The following is a 19,423-nucleotide window of genomic DNA, read 5'->3' on the forward strand; positions in this document are numbered from 1 at the left end:
AGCACTGCATTAAAGTGCATTAAAGCACGTAAATTATGCTTGGAGTGATGGCACCCTGCCAGCACGATGCATGTGTTTGGGTTATACTTCTGGTTGTGGCATTGTATTGAGTATTTGCACTCTCCTTCCGGAAGGGTTCAGAAAGTGCCGTAACAACCACACACAGTACAACTAGCTGGTCGTCAGGAAGGGTACTGGGACTCTGGCTGCTGAGGCTATACATGGGGAACCCCAGAAATCCTCCTCTCCTCACCTCGGTTACAGCTTGGATGGATGCACCGTGTTTGAGAAGGAGTTCCATCACTTTAATTCGATTCTTCTTGCAGGCAATGTGAAGAGGGGTGAAGCCATTCTGCAAGGGAAAAAGACACAGACCTATGTGATTACATTCCACTGAAATCCGCTTCCTATGCACGGTAAAATACCTCTGCAAAAGTGATGTCTGTAAAGATTTGGAAATGAGCAGAAATAATGGGAGGTTAAATTGAATACAGGTTCTTTTCTGGAAGCACAGGTAGTCTACCTGCTCCCAGGAACCCAACGTGCCCTGATAATCATGAACAGGAAGCAAATTTTGGTCAGAGGTTCCTAGTAGTTAAGGCAAAAAGGTCATGTATCTTTTTAAATTTTTTAGAGATTTTTTTATGTGAACCATTTTTTTTTAAGTCTTTACTGAATTTGTTACAATATTGCTTCTACTTTAGGCTTTGGTTTTTTGGCTGCAAGGATGTGGGATCCTAGCTCTCTGAGCAGGGATCGAACCTGCATCCTTCACTTTGGAAGGTGAAGTCTTAACCACTGGACCACCAGGGAAGATGCTCATTCATCTTTTTAGATTATTTTACTCTGGAATTTACTCTTCCAAATATGTCCCTCCTTCACCTCAAAAACACAGACTGAAAACATCTGGGCCAAAAATTTGTCCAAGGGAGTAAAAAGTTAACCAACTCAACGTTAGTGAGAACATTTTGTTTAGTATTTAATCAAATAAAGGAATTTGCTTTTTTACAAATTACCTACCTAGCTGTACTACCTGCTAAGTGAGACCCTGGGGCATATATTTATCACCACAGAGAACTGCAGACTCTCAGAATCCACCATGAAAGCTGCAGGTGCTTCTGTGGAGGTTTGGAGACCACTTACCAGGCCACAGTCCATCCTAGGATGACAGGCTACAACCTCCATAACCTCCTTCTGTTGTGAAATCTTCAGAGTCAGAGGAAAATGAGGGTCAGAGCCCACATCCTGTTGTAAGGCTTCTTTTCTTGTATGGAAAAATGAGTCACGGTTGCTCATTTCTTTTCCTCCCTTCTCAGAATTCAAAGATATGTCTGATATCCTGGGCCAGTCAGCAGCTCTTAAAATGCTGCTCCAGGAAAAGCCTTTAGAATTATACGAAGGCCATGGAGCTGCCCAGGGTCTGAAGGGATCCTTCCTGCTCATTCTTTCCTGGCCACTCCAAATCTCAGAGCCCACAGACTGCCAGAGGTGATGAGCTACAAGGGAGCAGAGTCCCTTCCTAAAATGGTTGATCAGATGACAGCCCTGACCACAAAATTGCTAGTAAACACGTAGGTTTTCCCTAGCATTTGGTGACGTATTTTTTTCCTAAACATGAGTTTCTTCTGAACTAAATTTAAACAGCTTACTAAATTGGGACATTTATTTTTCTAAAGACAACAAATACCATATCATTGTGAAAACCAAACTATATAGTAAAGCTCAAGGTTAAAATAGCAAATCATTCTAGGAGTTAAAACTACAAAACTAGACCAAAATTTTGATTTGCATCTCAATGAAAAGGAGATGATAGGTGATATTTCATTACCTTACATTGTTAACATCACATCAGATTTCCATGCATTAGAGAAGGAAGTGGCAACCCACTCCAGTGTTCTTGCCTGGAGAATCCCAGGGACGGCGAAGCCTGGTGGGCTGTCTTCTATGGGGTCTCACAGAGTCAGACACGACTGAAGTGACTTAACAGCAGCAGCAGATTTCCACTCACAAATTCCTAGACTTCTTATGTTCAAGGATTATTTTTTTATCATTTTGCCTCATATTTTTAGATCTCAGAAAAAACTTCTCATTCACAGAGCTATCACTTTACCTACCAGAAAATAAGTTGACCAACTCAGTGTTTTTGTACTTGTACAGTCTTAGGGTTTATTTACATAAAAGAATCACAAATGTGACTATAAAGAGGCCAATGATTTAAATCAGCCTCACCAGCCTTGCTTATGTTGGAAATAAAAGGGTTTATAAATTTACAAGAAGGCTACTTGAAGTTTGACAAGAAGTATATACTTTATAAACTAGACCTTCCCTTTTCACAGAGTCCCTTTGCATGTAGGGGTACCACATGGTCAGCAAGACAACACAGGCTGGACTTGTGAGCTGAGCCACTCACCAGGGCTTTGGCGTTGGGATTAGCTTTCTTGTCCAAGAGAACCTTGGCAACTTTGTAATGGCCACAGTGGGCAGCTACATGCAGGGCGGTCAGGTAGTCATTGGTGACGTCATCCACAGGCACATTATGCTGGAGGAGAAGCTGGACGCAGTTTAAATGATCCCCTTGTGTAGCCATGTGCAGTGGAGACAATCCATTCTGGAACACAGAAGAAAAGTGGAGTTGACTGTTTTACCTTTCATTTGCAAATGGGCCCAACACAAAATGTAGTACAAACATGAACAGATGAAAACCCTAGATTTGCACAGAGAAATACCATCTCTTTTTAACAGGTTTTGCGGCAACTGTTTTGAACTGCAGTTCCTTTCCAAACTAGTCCTCCCATGTCTTACATCAATCAAAAATAAAATTTCAAAGATAATTTCTTTCTTGAATTTAAAACTGGTGTGACATTTGGCCAGTGGAAATCTCTTCCTGCTATCAAACTATAAATGAAATGTAGACAAAATGATAACACCATCAGGAAAATCTGAAATCTGGCTATTTGATGATATAGAGGAAATGATTATCAGTTGGGATGCATTGTGGTTATTCAGAAGATAAAGAGTCCTCAGCTCTTAGACATGATGCATTGAAGTGTTTACTGGGGAGAGAGGGTTCACTCTGAAACAATGCATGGATGTTGAGGTCCAGGGAGTAGGGTACAAGGTGGACAGCAAGCACGTGGCCCACATGCTGTGAATCAGGAAGCTGAGTGATGTGCACTGAAGGCTTTATTTTGCTATTTTTTCTGCACATGTTTGAAAATTTTGTAATGAAAAGATTTTCCAAGACTTGAAAAGATAAAACCAGTGTAAACTGCACTAAGGGCCACTACTAATTGCATCCCCAATGAAATGGAATTCTGACTGTGTGGATCACAACAAACTGGAAAATTCTGAAAGAGAGGGGAATAACAGGCCAACTGAGCTGCCTCTTGAGAAATCTGTATGCAGGTCAAGAAGCAACAGTTAGAATTGAACATGAACAACAGACGTTCCAAATAGGAAAAGGAGTACATCAAGGCTGTATATTGTCATTCTGCTTATTTAACTTATATGCAGAGTACCTCATGAGAAATGCTGGGCTGGATGAAGCACAAGCTAGAATCAAGACTGCTGGGAGAAATATCAATAACCTCAGATATGCAGATGACACCACCCTTATAGAAGAAAGTGAAGAAGAACTAAAGAGCCTCTTGATGAAAGTGAAAGAGGAGAGTGAAAAAGTTGGCTTAAAGCTCAACATTCAGAAGACAAAGATCATGGCCTCTGGTCCCATCATTTCACAGCAAATAGATGGGGAAACAGTGGAAACAGTGACAGACTATTTTGGAGGGCTCCAAAATCACTGCAGATGGTGACTGAAGCCATGAAATTAAAAGATGCTTACTCCTTGGAAGAAACATTATGACCAACCTAGACAGCATATTAAAAAGCAGATATTTGCCAACAAAGGTCTGTCTAGTCAAAGCTGTGGTTTTTCCAGTAGTCATGTATGGATGTGAGAGTTGGACTACAAAGAAAGCTGAGTGCCAAAGAACTGATGCTTTTGAACTGTGGTGTTGGAGAAGACTCGAGAGTCCCTTGGATAGCAAGAAGATCCAGCCAGTCCATCCTAAAGGAAATCAGTCCTGAATATTCATTGGAAGGACTGATGCTGAAGCTGAAACTCCAATATTTTGACCACCTGATGCGAAGAACTGACTCATTTGAAAAGACCCTGATGCTGGGAAAGATTGAAGGCAGGAGAAGGGGACAACAGAGGATGAGATGGTTGGATGGCATCACTGACTCAATGGACATGAGTTTGAGTGAACTCTGGGAGTTGGTGATGGACAGGGAGGCTTGGCGTGCTGCAGTCCATGGTGTCGCAAAGAGTCAGACATGACTGAGCGACTGAACTGAATTGAACTGAATTGAACTATTTAAGGCTGAAAAGGATAAAATAATGGCAGGGAAAGATTGGAATTCACTAGATTGATTTTCATTTGCTCATTCTATATTACTAATACTTGCTATTGACTATTGATCAATTTTTAAGAAAGATCTAAATACAACACATCTCTTCTCACACCAATGTCGAAAGGATAACTTTTTCCTTTTCCATCATTCTGGTGCCCCCATGTGTTTACAACGAGGAAAGGCAAGCCTCTGACTGACTAACATTCAGTTTAGATTAACTGGGTTCAACGACAGGTCATCATATGCAATAAGTAAACGTTCGTTTAGATTGCTGAGAGATGGCATGAGTAGGGTACAAGGTAAATAAAACCTTTAATAAGTCTTAGCATGACACTTAGCGTTCAGTACATGTTTCTCAACGAAGGCAAAAGCAAGGTATTAGATAGATATCAGCCTTTTCAGGCATGTTTCCTTTATGGGGGCAACATGCAGCGGCCTGGGAGAATTCCCAGAGAATCCAGTTATCAAGAGAGGCTTTAGTTACTAATGTAACCTGGCTTAACCTACGTGGGGGGAAAAGTGACCGTAAATTTAGTTTCCAAAAAAAATCATCATCACTGAACTTTGAAAATAATGATATACTAATTATACACTGATTTCTGAATCCTCTGGGCCAAGTTAAATTCCCCTAATTTATTTATAAATGACAAAAAACAACAGTTTAAGGGGGTATAAAAGCAAGTTTTCCTTTGACCACTCTGATGGCGTCACTCACACACCCCATCATGTTTTTTAACTATTTGTGTTTCTTGAAAGCAAGAGTTTCTTGGGTTAAAATTTCCCCATACTTCCCAGCTGAGAGCCTTGTATATACAGAAAGAGCTCCATAAACAACGATGTAAATTTAAAGCCTCCATACATGGCCAGTCAATCAGGATATTTTTGCCTAAAAAATTCCACTTCAATGTCTTGAACCAAAGTAGAAACTAAGGTGCAACAAAGAATGGGAACACTTCTCATTTGAGATACTGCCACCCACGAGCATATGCACTTGTTTATTTCCTGCCAAAACATCCCTCTGTTTTGTGTGTTGATACAGCCTCAGACGAAAACACGAAGCAAACAAAGAAACAAACTCTGAGAGAACAAATGACTTAGTGAAGATTAGAAATGGGTGGCGGTGTCACAAAAAGAAGGAAACTCTCTAATGATACAAAAAACCGCCACCTCTGAATGGGTAACTTACAGGTCACTGGGGAAGCACCAGAAAAAAACACCATCTGCCTTGTGGAAAGGGGCCTTATTATGCATATATAGCACCTCATCAAGCTAAAAACCTGGGTCCAGTGTGATGGTTTTTCTTAGCTCAGAAAGATGGAAGTCTTGAAGATTTAGAGAGAGGTTCTTAAAGTTTAGAATGCATTCATCCACTTAATATTTATTGACAAATATTTGGTGACGGTCTCCTAGGTAACAGGTGTTGACTGAGGTGCTTTGGGAATCTCACTGAATATAAGACAAAGTTCTTGTTTTCATTTCACTGAAGAGAGAGATAGCAAACAAGTAAAGAAACCAAGAAGGTCTCTCTGAGAAGATGACATCTGAGCTGAGAAATAGGTGAAGACTGCAGAGATCTGGGAAAGCTCAGTCTGAGGGAACAGGAAATGAGAACAGCCTTGGTGTATTATCAGAAGTGGAAGGAGGCTGCTTGGCTGGAGATGGTGAGGACCAGAGGTGAGGCAAAGCGGTGGTCAGATTCTGGTAAGGACGTCTAAGTGCAGTGGGCATGGGGACTTCCGGATAAACATGGCAGAGGTGATGTGTGTGTTCATCCATCTTTCATAAGCTCCATGGAAAAACATGAACAGAATTAAAAGACAGAATCCATGGTGCACACACACATATGTGTGCAGGCACACCCATACAGTCACACAATGGGAAAGAAAACAAAAACATGTGTGATGTCTACAACCTTAGGATAGGAGAAGAGATTTTCAGTGTGTTAGCTTATCCAGCAGAAAGGAGAAGGCTGACACCTAAGTGCCTGGTGAAGGGTATGATCTGTAGAATGCTGGTAAATGTCTCTCGATAGCTTTGTGAAAATAGGTAGCATTTGCCAGTTTACACTGTGTAAAGACCTCTACACTATGACTGATGTCAAGCTATCAACATGATGTTACTGAGTGTGGAATTAGGCAGGGATGTACGTAACAGGTTCAACAGTGTGGCTCCAGCACACTGCAGAGTACAATGAAGAGAATGGCTGTACCCCCAAATGTCCACAGGCGACAACATGGAAACGTAGTACCTTGGGGGATCAAGATGAGGCTTGGGACCAAAAAATGGATTGGTTTGGCTGCCTATGGAATTGTCAAGTCTATCGGTCCTTCCAACCCAACAAAACCAAATGACTTCCCCCCTGTGCCTTGCAGGAAACCAGGAATTACATCTCTGGAGATTCTGGATTCTGGGCCCAGGGCTGAGCAGAGGGCAGTGGTTAGGCTCTGATTCAGAACAGGCACTCAGAATAAGGAAGGACAGAATAGTTATTTAAACAGTATGGTCTCTAGGGTTAGACTGCCTGGGTTCAACTCTTTGTTCTGACACAAAATGAGACATCTCAAGAAAGTTACTCTATCGCTTTGGGTCTCAGTTTCCTATAATAAAAAGGGCATAATAAAACTCATGCCTCAGGGTTATTGTGAGAAGTAAATGGGTTAATATATGTAAAGTACTTAGAGCCTGGTAGGTAGTTATCACTATATAACTATTGTTATCACTGTTATGATTAAGGTATACATCAAAGACCAGAGAATGATAGCTCCTTTTCTTTACCCAATATATTCACCTAGAAGTACCCTGAGAAAGGTTGGAGAACTCGTCTCTCAAAAAACCATACCTCCTAGAGAAAAGGCAACTAATCCTGACATCAGGGACCTCTCTGATCCACCTGAAGGGAGCCCTGCCTGTGGCACTCATGGAGCTTGCACTCAAAGGGGAGTGCCTGGCACATACGGTCAGGTAGACTGTGGTGGGAAACTCCCACCACAAAAGAGAGAGCTAAAGCCAACAAAGAGATAAAGAGAAATCTGAGGGGTTAGGGACAGATGAGGGTGAAAGAATTTAAAGCGAAGTCATCTTAAATGTTTTCTGAAAGGCAACAGAATGTTGCATCTGTAAAACAAGAACTGGATGCTTTAAGAAGCTCTCAGAGGACAAGAAACTGTTCTTGCATACTAAAAACATCAAAAATAATCGAGATTTCTTAGGGAAAAAAGCCAAATACACAGTGAGATGAACAACAGGAGAAGAAAGATGAGGCAATGACTTGCTTTTTAATTGTGCCCGTATTGCTCTGATAAGATGAAAATTAATTTTAAAGAGAATGATGAGAATTAATTCGAGACTTTTTAGGCAGGAGGCTGACATGATTTGGTTGATGTTTACATGGCCACTCTGACTGCAAAATGGGAACAGGATTAGAAAGGAGCAGGTGGGGAGGTGGCGGACAAGTAAGGAAGTGATTACAGCAGTTTAGGAAGATGATGTAGTTCAAAGATAGCAGTGGGATTAAGAGAAGAGAGACATGGACTATGTGAAAGGAAAAGGAACAAGTAGAATGGTTTAGATGAGAAGCACCCAAAAGTCCAAGACGTCATCACATGCAGTGAAAAAGGGTGGCTGCTTAATTCTGTTGGATAATTTCTCCAACGCTTGCCAATCTAAACCCTGTGTGATGAGTGATATAATTGTTCAGACAACCTTGACCCTGTCCATCTGCACTAAAGTTGAGTAAACACGGATCAGAGTACAAACAGGAGTAATATGTGTTTTGTTGTTCATGTTTAGAAATTACGGCTCTTTATAAAGCTTAATATAGCTTCAAAAAGTCACTGGTTTGATTTATAAAAATAGTAATGACTCTGAGGTAGTCTGTATGTCCCCAAATATATTTACAAATATTCTCTTTTTCAAATACTGTTAAATGGTCTTACCATTTAAAAAACTCAAAAGACATTTAGTAAAACATTATTATTTTTTTTAAGGCAATCATCATGTTTTCCTTTCAGGTATGTCAAGTGTTCCAAAGGCCCAAGGTACAATCTTTCCAAAGTTTCCAGCCTTTATCACTTAAATAATACCTTGGTGTTTATTTAGAATAGTCTGTGAACTCTCAAGAAATAAACTGAAGGTCAGGAGAAAAGGTGCCAGCACCCAGACTTCAGACCATAAATCTTACAGTCTTTCTTTTCCCAACAAGCAACCATTTCTGAGCTATGGAAATTTCATAGAATAAAATCAAACAGTAAGTGCTCCTGAAACAAAAACAAAGGTAACAGACACACACAAATGACTCTGTGGTAGAGTGTGTTCCATCTGAAGGCCTCATGAACTCAAACTTGACCCTGAGGGTCTCTAAAGATTTGGTGCACAGAGCACGCTAATTGCTAAATTCAAACTACAGGAAATTCTATGTGATTGGAAGGTTGGGTGAAATAACCAGTCAAAGGATTCAAAGTTAAATGCAGTGTGATTCTCAAACACCTGGGGAGAAATTACCTTGGTTTTGGAGAGAATGGGGGCAGCTCGATCGAGCAGCATCTCCACCACCTGTTCATGGCCACTTCTTGCTCCACAGTGCAGCGGTGTCAGACCGTCCTAGCAAAAAAGGCAATGTTTTCAAATACATTTGACGGGAAATTCTGTGAATGAGTGTATTTCATCAAGATTCAGCGTGGCATCCAAAGTGCTGTGGACCAGCAAGCTTCAAATATTTACTCGTGTATCTCATAATATAATTCTATTTTTTCAGCTAAAGAACTGAAGTTTTCATAAGTTTAAGCAGTGGTCAAGTGTGTAATTCCTGCAAAGCTGACAGTTAAAAACATAACTGTTCCGCTACTCTTTGGACTATCCAATGGAATCTAAGTACTATAAATAACTGTATATCCACCATTTAAAAAAATACTACAAACTTCTCAAATAGAAATTTGTAACAGGAATTTTACATTGCTCCTTTTTGCTCCTGCATATCTATTTCCATTTCATTTCCCCCATATAATTTATCTTCATGTAATATAATTTTATGTTTGAGTGTTTTTTATTGATTACCATATCATACTTCCCTGGTGCAAAAAAACATAAATCTAAATTTAAAAAAGTTTAAAGATTTCCAGAGAACACAAGCCTTTAAGTGTCAAAAATAAATCTCCTGATTGGAATTATAATTACTCAAGCACAATGGATCAAAACAGCAACACATTATAAATTTTATGATTTTTAAGCAAGAGTAACAATTTATTAAAAATTCCTCTCTGAATGACATATGTTTTTTCACAATTTATTGATAGAATGAGACAGGGTTCAGCATCAATACTTTCCCAATTTTTGTCTTTATAAATGTTAGTGCTGAGACATCTTGTCTGCATTAATACGTAGTTGGACTTTTGTTTTGGCAGTACCACTAATTCTCTAAATTCCTGAATTACATGCCAAAAATCACTTAATAACCTTTCATCAAAGACTTTTTCAATGACCCATCATAAGACGACTTCATTAGGTCTTTTCTGTTAGCGGCAATAGAAGAATTTGATTATCTAAGCACCAGAAGCATGTAGTTCTTAACAGGACACCAGTGATCTGAGCTCTTCCCTTCTCCTCAGAGGTTTTGCACCGTGGGGCCTTGTGGGTCACAGTTAGAGTCAGGGCCATTCTTTAGGACTAGGGGAGAAGGGCTACTGTATTAAAAAAAAAATGAAGGTGAGAAAGGAGAATTAACAGGGAATGAGGAAGTGGAAATTTATTCATTTAAACAATCTAAATGGCTCCAAATCATATGGAGAGGTATTCACACATCTTGGTTTTGTTTCCCATCTTGAAGATTCCTGCTGTTGACACTGAATACCTACCCTAAAGATAGCTATATTTTAAAATACGTCAAAAGTTGATTCAAGTCACTTTCTAGACTACATGAACAGATCTTGTAAGTAAGCTTAATTATCTAATACGCAGTCAATAAGGTACAATCGTATTTCTAAACTACTAGCCAAATCTCAGTACAATTAAAATTCTTTAAAATATGAGATTTGAATCACAAATATGAGTTGGACTGTATATTCTTTGAACATGTTTAAATATTCCACCTTTTATGCTAATTTAAAATACTTGCTCTTCTAAAGCAAACTAAAGCAATATAATAATAGTCTTTCAAGTCAGAAACAGCATTTTCCTAACAAAATAGAATAAAATAAAATCTGAGAAGACATTAAAAGTATACCATGAAGGCAAATGTCTTCCCAGTAATGTAAAATCTGAAAATAACTGAAGAAGAAATAATACAATAATCACATCTAACTTCTGACACACACAAAATTCACATTTCCTGAATGTAGTTGTCTTTTATGAACCAAAAGGTCATATTTGATTCTCTCATTTCTTTCATTTCACTCTGAATGACAGAAAACACGTAGGCATTTTTTAAGTATGGTCACACAAAACTATTCATCTTTGAAAACTCATTTATCATTTTCAAAGAAAATTCATTTATATCTTTGAAAATGATCTTCCCCCAAGCAAAATCCTACATACTGAACATAAAGTGTTTGGCTACCTAAGAGGAAAATCTATTTCAACTCCTTAATCTTTTGAAGTACATTGTTCCTTATACAGACAGATATAATTTTGCTGACTTCATCCTGTTAAAAAAGTTTTAATCATGGAAAAACTTCAAACATATTTCAGACTAAAGTAGACTGAATAGTGTAATGAGTCCCTAGGTACCTGGTGGACAGCATCAACAAATGTCCCCTTGGCATCCCCATTGATTCATCTCTGTCATGACCTTTTCTTTTTTCTTGTATTGTTTTGAAGCAAATCCAAGACATTGGATCATTGTATCCTTACAACTACCCTTATACAGAAGGGTATAATCTTTATTTTGTAAATGAAGACTCTGAGGTTCAAAGAAGTTAAATGACTCATCTAAGGCGTCACAGGCTGAATTCAGCAAGAGGTCAGTGTTGGCTGCAGGACACATAAGACATGTCTTGGCAGGAATTATTAAGACAAAGCTTCTCTGCTGAAACTTTTGGACACTCCTTTACCTTCCTTTGTATTTTGCAGCTGCTACTTCTGATCTCCGGTGTTTATGCATTAAAAACTCATAGAATCTGGGGACTCAGCCAGAAAAGGTGACTTTTTTTCAGTCGTGCCAGAGCTGTGAAGGGCTTTCCATTCTAGCCACTGCTTGTTTTACCACCTTGTTTCAATGATAAAGTCTGCAAGTTCCCCAAGGAAAGCCTCACTGGTTCCTAGCTCAACAGAGCTACCTGAAGCACAGCTCTATCAACTGTAGTTTTACTTGCAGTGTTTTAAACATTGATTGCGAATGTCTAACTCTTTTGGATCTTCTGCAAATTTGCTCTGTAACTTTTCACAGGTGCATGGCTCCTCAAATAGCCAGAAGCCCAGCAGGAGAGATCCCTTTCAGCAGGAAGCTGTGTAAGATGTCACGACTATCTGACTGCACAGACAGTGCCGGCCTGGCTGCTGGGACAGTCACAGGTCAGTGGAAAACTAGTGTCTAAAGTTAATGTGAGATCTTTAATTAGCATCATAGTTTATACAGTCACGAAGACCAAAACGACTGGCTGATCCACACTGAGACGGAAGAGTACAAGCCACGTAGCGATTCACAGTTCTGTTTAAAAAAGAGAGAGAGAGCTGGGATTGACATTACTTAATACCATTTTTGGAGGACAAAAAGTAAACATTTAAATTTTGAACTAATTTCCTGGGCTTTGAAATAGATGGGACATCATTCACATTCTTGAAGCACTGCTCTGATGATACCTCTGTGTGCATAATGATCTTTAATAACTGATTCAGTCCTCAGTGAAGTCTAAATTCCTCAGGTTAGTATTCAAAGTCTTCCAATCAGTCGCTGCTACACTGAACTTTTGCCTAATCCCCTTCCCTTCCACCTCAATTATACTCTTTGCAGTCCCTGGCAAAAGCCTCTCCTGTTCTTGTTTCTCTGCTTTGTGTGCACTATTTCATGTACCCCAAACTTCCCTTTCCACTTTCACCAAGATCCAAACCTTATTGTTTAAAATATAGGTTTTCTTTGAAGGTTTATTCAAAGGTAGACATAACCATTCAACCATCAGGATTCCCCTCATACTTTATCTGAACCTCTTTGTGGGAAACTACAACATTTTGCTTGGTATTTTAGTTATTTGTGGACATGCATTATCATTCCAATGAGTTTGTTTCTGAGAACTAAGTCAATGGCTTAAAAGGGATACATGAATCTCACAGAGAAAGTAGCTCAGTGCCATGTTCATGAAAGTTGCTTAATAAAAAAGACTGAGTAAATGAGAATGAGTGGGTGAATGAATGGGCTTTTAGGCTAGTCTTTTAAAGATGCTTTCTAGTTAGCTGCTCAAAAATTCCTTTCCTTTGTATTTTCTCTGTTTAAGACTAGACTGATTTTATACCCTAGAAGTGCTATTAAAATACCTTATTGTTCCAGAAAAAATAAAATTCTCAATAGATAAGTGACTTGTAAATTGGAATTACACTGAAGAATATGACTCAGTCTTCTTAGCATTAGGAATAAGAAGGTAAGACCATAAAAAAGAACGAAATAATGCCATTTGAAGCAACATGGATAGAATTAGAGATTATCATACAAGTGAAGTAAGTCAGAAAGAGAAAGACAAATACCATATGATATCTCTTTGCAACTCCATGGACTCTTTGCGGCTCCATGGACTGTCCAGGCCAGAATACTGAGGGTAGCCATTCCCTTCTCCAGGGGATCTTTCCAACCCAGGGATTGAACCCAGGTCTCCTGCATTGCAGGCAGATTCTTTACCAGCTAAGCTACAAGGGAAGCCCAAGAATACTGGAGTGGGTAGCCTATCCCTTCTCCAGCGGATCTTCCTGACCCAGGAATCGAACCAGGGTCTCCTGTATTGCAGGCAGATTCTTGATCAACTGAGCTATCAGGGAAGCCAAAGAATTATCATACAAGTGAAGTAAGTCAAAAAGAGAAAGACAAATACCATATGATATCACTTATATGCAGAATCTAAAATACGAAACAAAGGAACTTATCTACTAGATAGACTCACAGACATGGAGAACAGATTTGTGGTTGCCAAGGGGAGGGGAGGTGAATAGAAGGACGGAGTTTGGGGTAAGCAGATGAAGACTATTAGATATAGATTGAATAAACAACAAGGTCCTTCTGTATAGCACAGGGAACTGTATTCAATATCCTGTGATAAATCATAACAGAAAACAATATGAAAAAGTATATGTATATATATCTGAATCACTGCTGTACAACAGAAATTAACTCATTGTAAATTTTCTATACTTCAGTAAAAAAAAGAATTAGAAAGTAAGAGAAATATGAGAATATTTGCTCTAATTAAGGTTCCCCCCCTTTCTATTATAAGCTTTAAAATAAAAGCTATTGTGGATTTTGTGTTTTGTAACATATCAGTGAACTGGTTTACATAGCAGGGAACTCTTTTCCTTAAAATTAGAGCAATGCTTTTTCCAATGTAATATAAGGATTCTTATCCACTCCCAACACCTAGAAATTTACAATTAATGCACAGTGTCACTTTGAACAGTCCTGGACCAAAAAGCAGTCCCTCAACCATATACAACAGGATATAGCTTTGACCTCCAATTGAAAAATGCTTGACAAAAGCAATTCTTGGGGCTCAAGGGAGGCTGCCTCAAGACAGGCAATATATGCAGTTGGACAGGAGAGAAGGAGCAAGGATGTGGAGTTGCCATAGTAACATTATGGGAGGGAAATGAAATTGCATGGGGTTAGTGATTTTTTTTCCAATTCCCCTGATTTCTAAAGCACTAACATAATGAACGAGTATTCCCTTGGGAAGAATTCTGAAGCAATGCAAACTGGCAAGTCTAGATCTCATATTTCATTTCAGTGGCCGTGATCTTATTAGTGAGGTAGGGAACAGCACTTCACTGGCAAGACAAAAGGCTCTCTAGTGTTAGACAAAGAGCAAAAGCTTGCACACTCCAAGGTCAAAAAGATTTGCTTTCAGGTCTAGCTTTTCTGAGAAGCACAGAGTGGGACATTAAAGCATCACACTTAGGAATACTGAACCCAGAAAATGTCCTTAGCAAGTTGAACTTGCTCAAAGATCATACTGAAATGACACAAATTTGTGACTTGGGAAATACTTTCAGCAAAAGACACATTTACTTTGATTAGTATCCTCTAGGTTCCTTTCTTTTCTTCCTTTTAAGCAAAAAACACACCCAAGAAAAGGAAAGGAAATCAAGCAGGAAACTCTGGATATACACTTTCTTCTTTCTCATGGATATAAAATGGGATATGATATTTAACTGAAGATTAAAAACAATGAAAGTAAAAGCAGGTAGTACCCAGGAGAGGAGAGTTATAATGATAGCCAGAGAGAAATTAAAAGGCACTGGTTATATCCTAACAGTCAAACTATTCTCATACCTGTATTTTTCTCTAAAAATTCTAACTGTATCCTCATTTTGTGCATGTTAGAGAATTGTAGATTTGGCCTGAGAGGAAGTGAAATAACATTTTTTGAAACCGTTCTATTGTCACAGGCATTTTATATTTGTGATCTTACTGAATTTTTACAACAACACAAGAGAAAAGCATCAGAAGTTGCATTTATACATAAGAAAGTGCTTCTCCAAGGATTAATGTGCTTACCCAAGGTCATATGCAAGTCACTGGTTCATGTTAGGACTTAGACTCAGTTAGACTCACATCAGAACTTAGTTCCTGTATCAGAGGGACAGGATCTCTTCTACTGCAGCAAACAATCTCCTTTTAACATCAAGAATTCATTTCTGCCATTTATACACAGGAGAGAGAAATACATCTTTCTAGTGCCCTTCCTTGCTGTCCTGCCATACATTCTATATGTTTAAATCAAACTAAAATGAGGTAGACTTCCTCGCTGTTCTTTCTGCTCAGAAAACTAGAGCTTTCTTTCTGAGCTAGAACACACCCTTATAATATTTGTTGTGTATTTTTCCACTGTCTTCTATGTAAGCTTTTTTTGTCTCTTCTTTCTTATCTTCTTTTGGGTTGCTGCTGCTGCTGCTGCGTCACTTCAGTCGTGTCCGACTCTGTGCGACCCCACAGACAGAAGCCCACCAGGCTCCCCCGTCCCTGGGATTCTCCAGGCAAGAACACTGGAGTGGGTTGCCATTTTCTTCTCCAATGCATAAAAGTGAAAAGTGAAAGTTAAGTCGCTCAGTCGTGTCCGACTCTTAGCTACCCCATGGAAGGACTGCAGCCCACCAGGCTCCTCCATCCATGGGATTTTTCAGGCAAGAGTACTGGAGTGGGGTGCCTTTGCCTTCTCCATCTTTTGGGTTAACTGAGTATAATTTAGTTTTCCAGTGACTGATTCACTATATATATCATCGACGATCTCTTCCTCTGGCTTTTTAACTAAACTCTTTCTTTTCTTTCCTGTTTTTAAAAGTGGTATTCCTAGAGATTAAAATAAATATCCTTAAATTATCACAGCCTAAATAATATTATTAACTATATTATATAGTAATAGTATTTATGTAATTATGTGTTGTTATATAATTTCATGTATAAGAATTCTACAGTATTAAAATTTCATTCATATTAGCTTCCCATTTTGTGCTATAAATGTATATTTAACTTTTAAATGCATTATAAAGCTTATAAAATCGATATTTTATGTAACAATCAATTTTTTAAAATTTTAAGAAAATAAAAATAGTTTTTATCTGATTATTACTTCTAACTCTTCTCTACTTTAGATCCACATTTCCTTCTAGTATCGTTTATCTTATGTCAAGATTAAGAACTTCCTTTAATATTTCTTTTAGTATGCGTTTGACGGTAACAAGTTACCTCAGCTTTTGCTTATCTGATACTGTCTTTATTTTACTTTTATTATGAAAATATACTTTTACTGGATATAAATTCTAGATTAGCAGATACTTTTCAGTCAGCACTTTAAAGATGTTCCGTTGTCTTCTGATCTCCAGAGTTTCTGATAAGAAGTCAGATAACATCTCTTCAATAGACACTATTTTATGACTATGAAATATTTAATAGTTTAAGAATTTATTCTTAACCCAGGCAATCACACTTCTGGAAATATAATGGAAAGCAAAACTCAATACCAATATTTATTTTTCCTTCATATTTAATCTGATAAATATAACCAGTTTCATTTCTGGGAAAGAAAAAGTGTTAGTTGCTCAGTTGTGCTGTTAGGAGCCCTAACATCTGAGTAGCCGGGATAGGCCTGAGACCTTGCTTAGGCCTAAGTTTCGATTTCCTGGAGACAGGGTAGAGGCTAAGTTCACAGAAACTCCTCCCTAAGAAGATCCCGCCAGCGCCAAAATTAAGAAACTCCTCCCTAGAAAAGTCCCGCTGGCACCAAAAATCAGGCCAATCAGAGGAAAAAGGGAAATCCCCCAGAAAAACTGCGCGCACGCATGAACTGGCCAATGAGCTTCTGTGCGCACATGAACTGGCCAATGAGCTTCTGCCAGCTTGATCTTTTGAACAAAAATAGGTGCTTATGTAATCTAAGACTATAAAAACCGCTGTGACCTGGGCTTGGGGCTCTTGTCCGCACTCCACTGTGCTGGAGGAGGCATGAGCCCTAGCTCGAGCTAGAAATAAACCCCATTCTTGCTTCTGCATTGCTGCGAGTGTCTTATTCTACCAGTATGGGGGGACCAGACTCAGGGCATAACATTTGGGGGCTCGTCCGGGATCCCTCTGACTGGGGAGAATAACGCTCTCCCGGCAGAAGGGGTTCATCAGCCCAGAGGAGGGCTGATTACAGCACCGGTGCAAGGTCTGTTCAGGGGCGAATTGATCGCCATAGCCAGCCTAAGGCTGAGGCCCAGCATTCGCACTGGAAGGCAGCTGGCTCTGCAAGGTCTGTTCAGGGGCGAATTGATCGCCATAGCCAGCATAAGGCCGAGGCCCAGCATTCGCGCTGGAAGGCAGCTGGCTCTGCGGGAGAGAGGAGGTCTCTCCCGATCCGGAATCTGGTGGGCAGTGGACGCCCTTCGGTAAGGTTACTTTAAACTGCAGGAAGCCTCAGAGGTCTCAGAGACCTAGTAGTGTGTTTTCGGCCGACGTTTGTCTGTCCTCCGTTTGTCGTGTGGTCGTGTGTGCCGGCATTGTCGTCTCTCTCCTGTGTCTGTTCTCTCCCATAATCTATTCTGTGGTCATGGGTCAAGGAAGCTCTACCCCGCTCTCCCTCATGATGGATCATTTCTCTGACTTTAAATCTAGGGTGCGAGACTTGTCTCTGCTAGTGAAGAGGAATAAGCTGGTGACGCTCTGCTCCTCGGAGTGGCCCACTTTTAATGTCGGGTGGCCAAGAGAGGGAACCTTCAGCCTGACCACCATCTGGCTGTTGGGGGAAGGTTCTCACACCCGGCCCTTCCGGCCACCCGGACCAGATGCCCTATATCCTGATCTGGCAAGATCTGGTGGAAAACCCACCAGCATGGATAAAGCCTTTTGTTTCTATCCTTTTCACCCATAATCCCACCTGGGATGACTGTCAGTAGCTGTTACAGGTGCTCTTCACCACTGAAGAACGGGAGCGGATTCTATCGGAAGCTCGGAAACATGTCCCGGGTGTGGACAGGAGGCCCACCCTGCAGCCGAACCTAATTGATGAGGGATTTCCATTGACCAGACCCCAGTGGGACTTTGAGCGCGCAGAAGGTAGGGAGCATCTCCGAGTGTACCGCCAGACTCTTATGGCAGGCCTCCGAGTAGCTGCCCGGAGACCAAGGAATTTGGCTAAGAGAAAGTTGTTCAGGGATTGGTTTTGGCTATGGAGATTAAATGAAAATTATGCTGCGAATACAATCCCCAGAGCTCGGGTCAAGTAAAAAGGATGAATCGGACCCTAAAAGAAACATTGGCAAAATTGGCAATAGAGACTGGCGGGGACTGGGTGACTCTCCTTCCTTATGCCCTTTTATTGTTTATGGGGTCCCTCCGCCGACCCCTATAGAATCGGTCCAACTGTTTTTATAAACTAGTAAATTTTATATTGTAATGTCTAATTCATGACTAAAGACTCGCACTGTGTCTGTCTTAATATGTCTTGGTATGTCTTTGTCTCTGAGTAATATTTTTGAAGTTAATTTGTAAATGAGTTCTATTTAATTGGCTTAAAAAAGAGTAAGCGCTTACAAATCAAATAATTCTAAATTAAATAATAAATTCCAGGTTCAAGTAAACTGGAAAATATTCAGTATTAAATACCTGATATTAATGTTTGTTGATCTATCTAATATAGACATGTCTTAGAGTAATTAACATTAAGTAGAATATTTTCATTGCACCTAGGTTCAATATAAATTAAATATCATATCTGTTACAAGTTTGTGACAAAGAAATTACCTTGAGTAAAAAAAAAAAAAAAACTTCTAAGAAATGTAAATGAGACATGAGCTTTTAGATAAACTCTATTAAGATTAAAAATGTCTGTCTAAAACAGTTTCTCTAGATTTTGGTAACCTGAATTTCTAAGGTTGTGCTAAATTAAGTAACAAAAGTTTATTGAATAGCTAGGTCATTTCCAAATAAAATAAGATTCTGAAACATTCACTACTGAATACTAACTTACAGAAAAACTAAAGATTTTAGGCTATTAATAAATAATGTTTGATGCCATCCTGAGATGTTTGCTAAAATTTTTTAAGTTATCACTGGTATTTATGTTCACCAATCTACAGAATGCTAATATAAAGGTCAATTCTTGGTTGCTTAAGGGAAGTAAGATGTGTGTGTTCAGTAAAGAAGGTATGAAGAATGAAGTTACATTTTATGAAGGAAAAAGGTAGTAGGTCTGACTTACAGTTGGCTGTTCCAGGATGGGAGAACAAATGGGTACAGAAAGTGATAAAATGGTTTTGTGGAAAGTGGACCCCAAGGAAAGAGTTTTGTGTATGAATAAACGTTTTCTTGAGATGTTAAACTGCATTTGACAATAGATTTAAGTTT

At 39.3% G+C, this 19,423-nt stretch overlaps 1 protein-coding gene across 12 annotated transcripts in view; it reads right to left on the reverse strand.

The window, feature by feature from the left end:
• The window catches only part of ANK3 (ankyrin 3), a 765,692-nt gene that overhangs the window by 182,764 nt on the left and 563,505 nt on the right, over positions 1 to 19,423 (reverse strand). For all 12 annotated transcript variants that reach the window (XM_088841902.1, XM_088841899.1, XM_088841900.1 and 9 more), the window contains 3 exons: positions 8,914 to 9,012; positions 2,411 to 2,608; positions 254 to 352 (listed from right to left, as the gene is read on the reverse strand). In XM_088841902.1, the coding sequence (XP_088698028.1) occupies positions 254 to 352; positions 2,411 to 2,608; positions 8,914 to 9,012 (396 nt within the window). The remainder of the gene's footprint in view (positions 1 to 253; positions 353 to 2,410; positions 2,609 to 8,913; positions 9,013 to 19,423) is intronic.

This window comes from Moschus berezovskii, chromosome 12, assembly GCF_049115385.1.
Source record: "Moschus berezovskii isolate FMDL1 chromosome 12, NW_MosBer_1.0, whole genome shotgun sequence".
NCBI lineage: Eukaryota > Metazoa > Chordata > Mammalia > Artiodactyla > Moschidae > Moschus > Moschus berezovskii.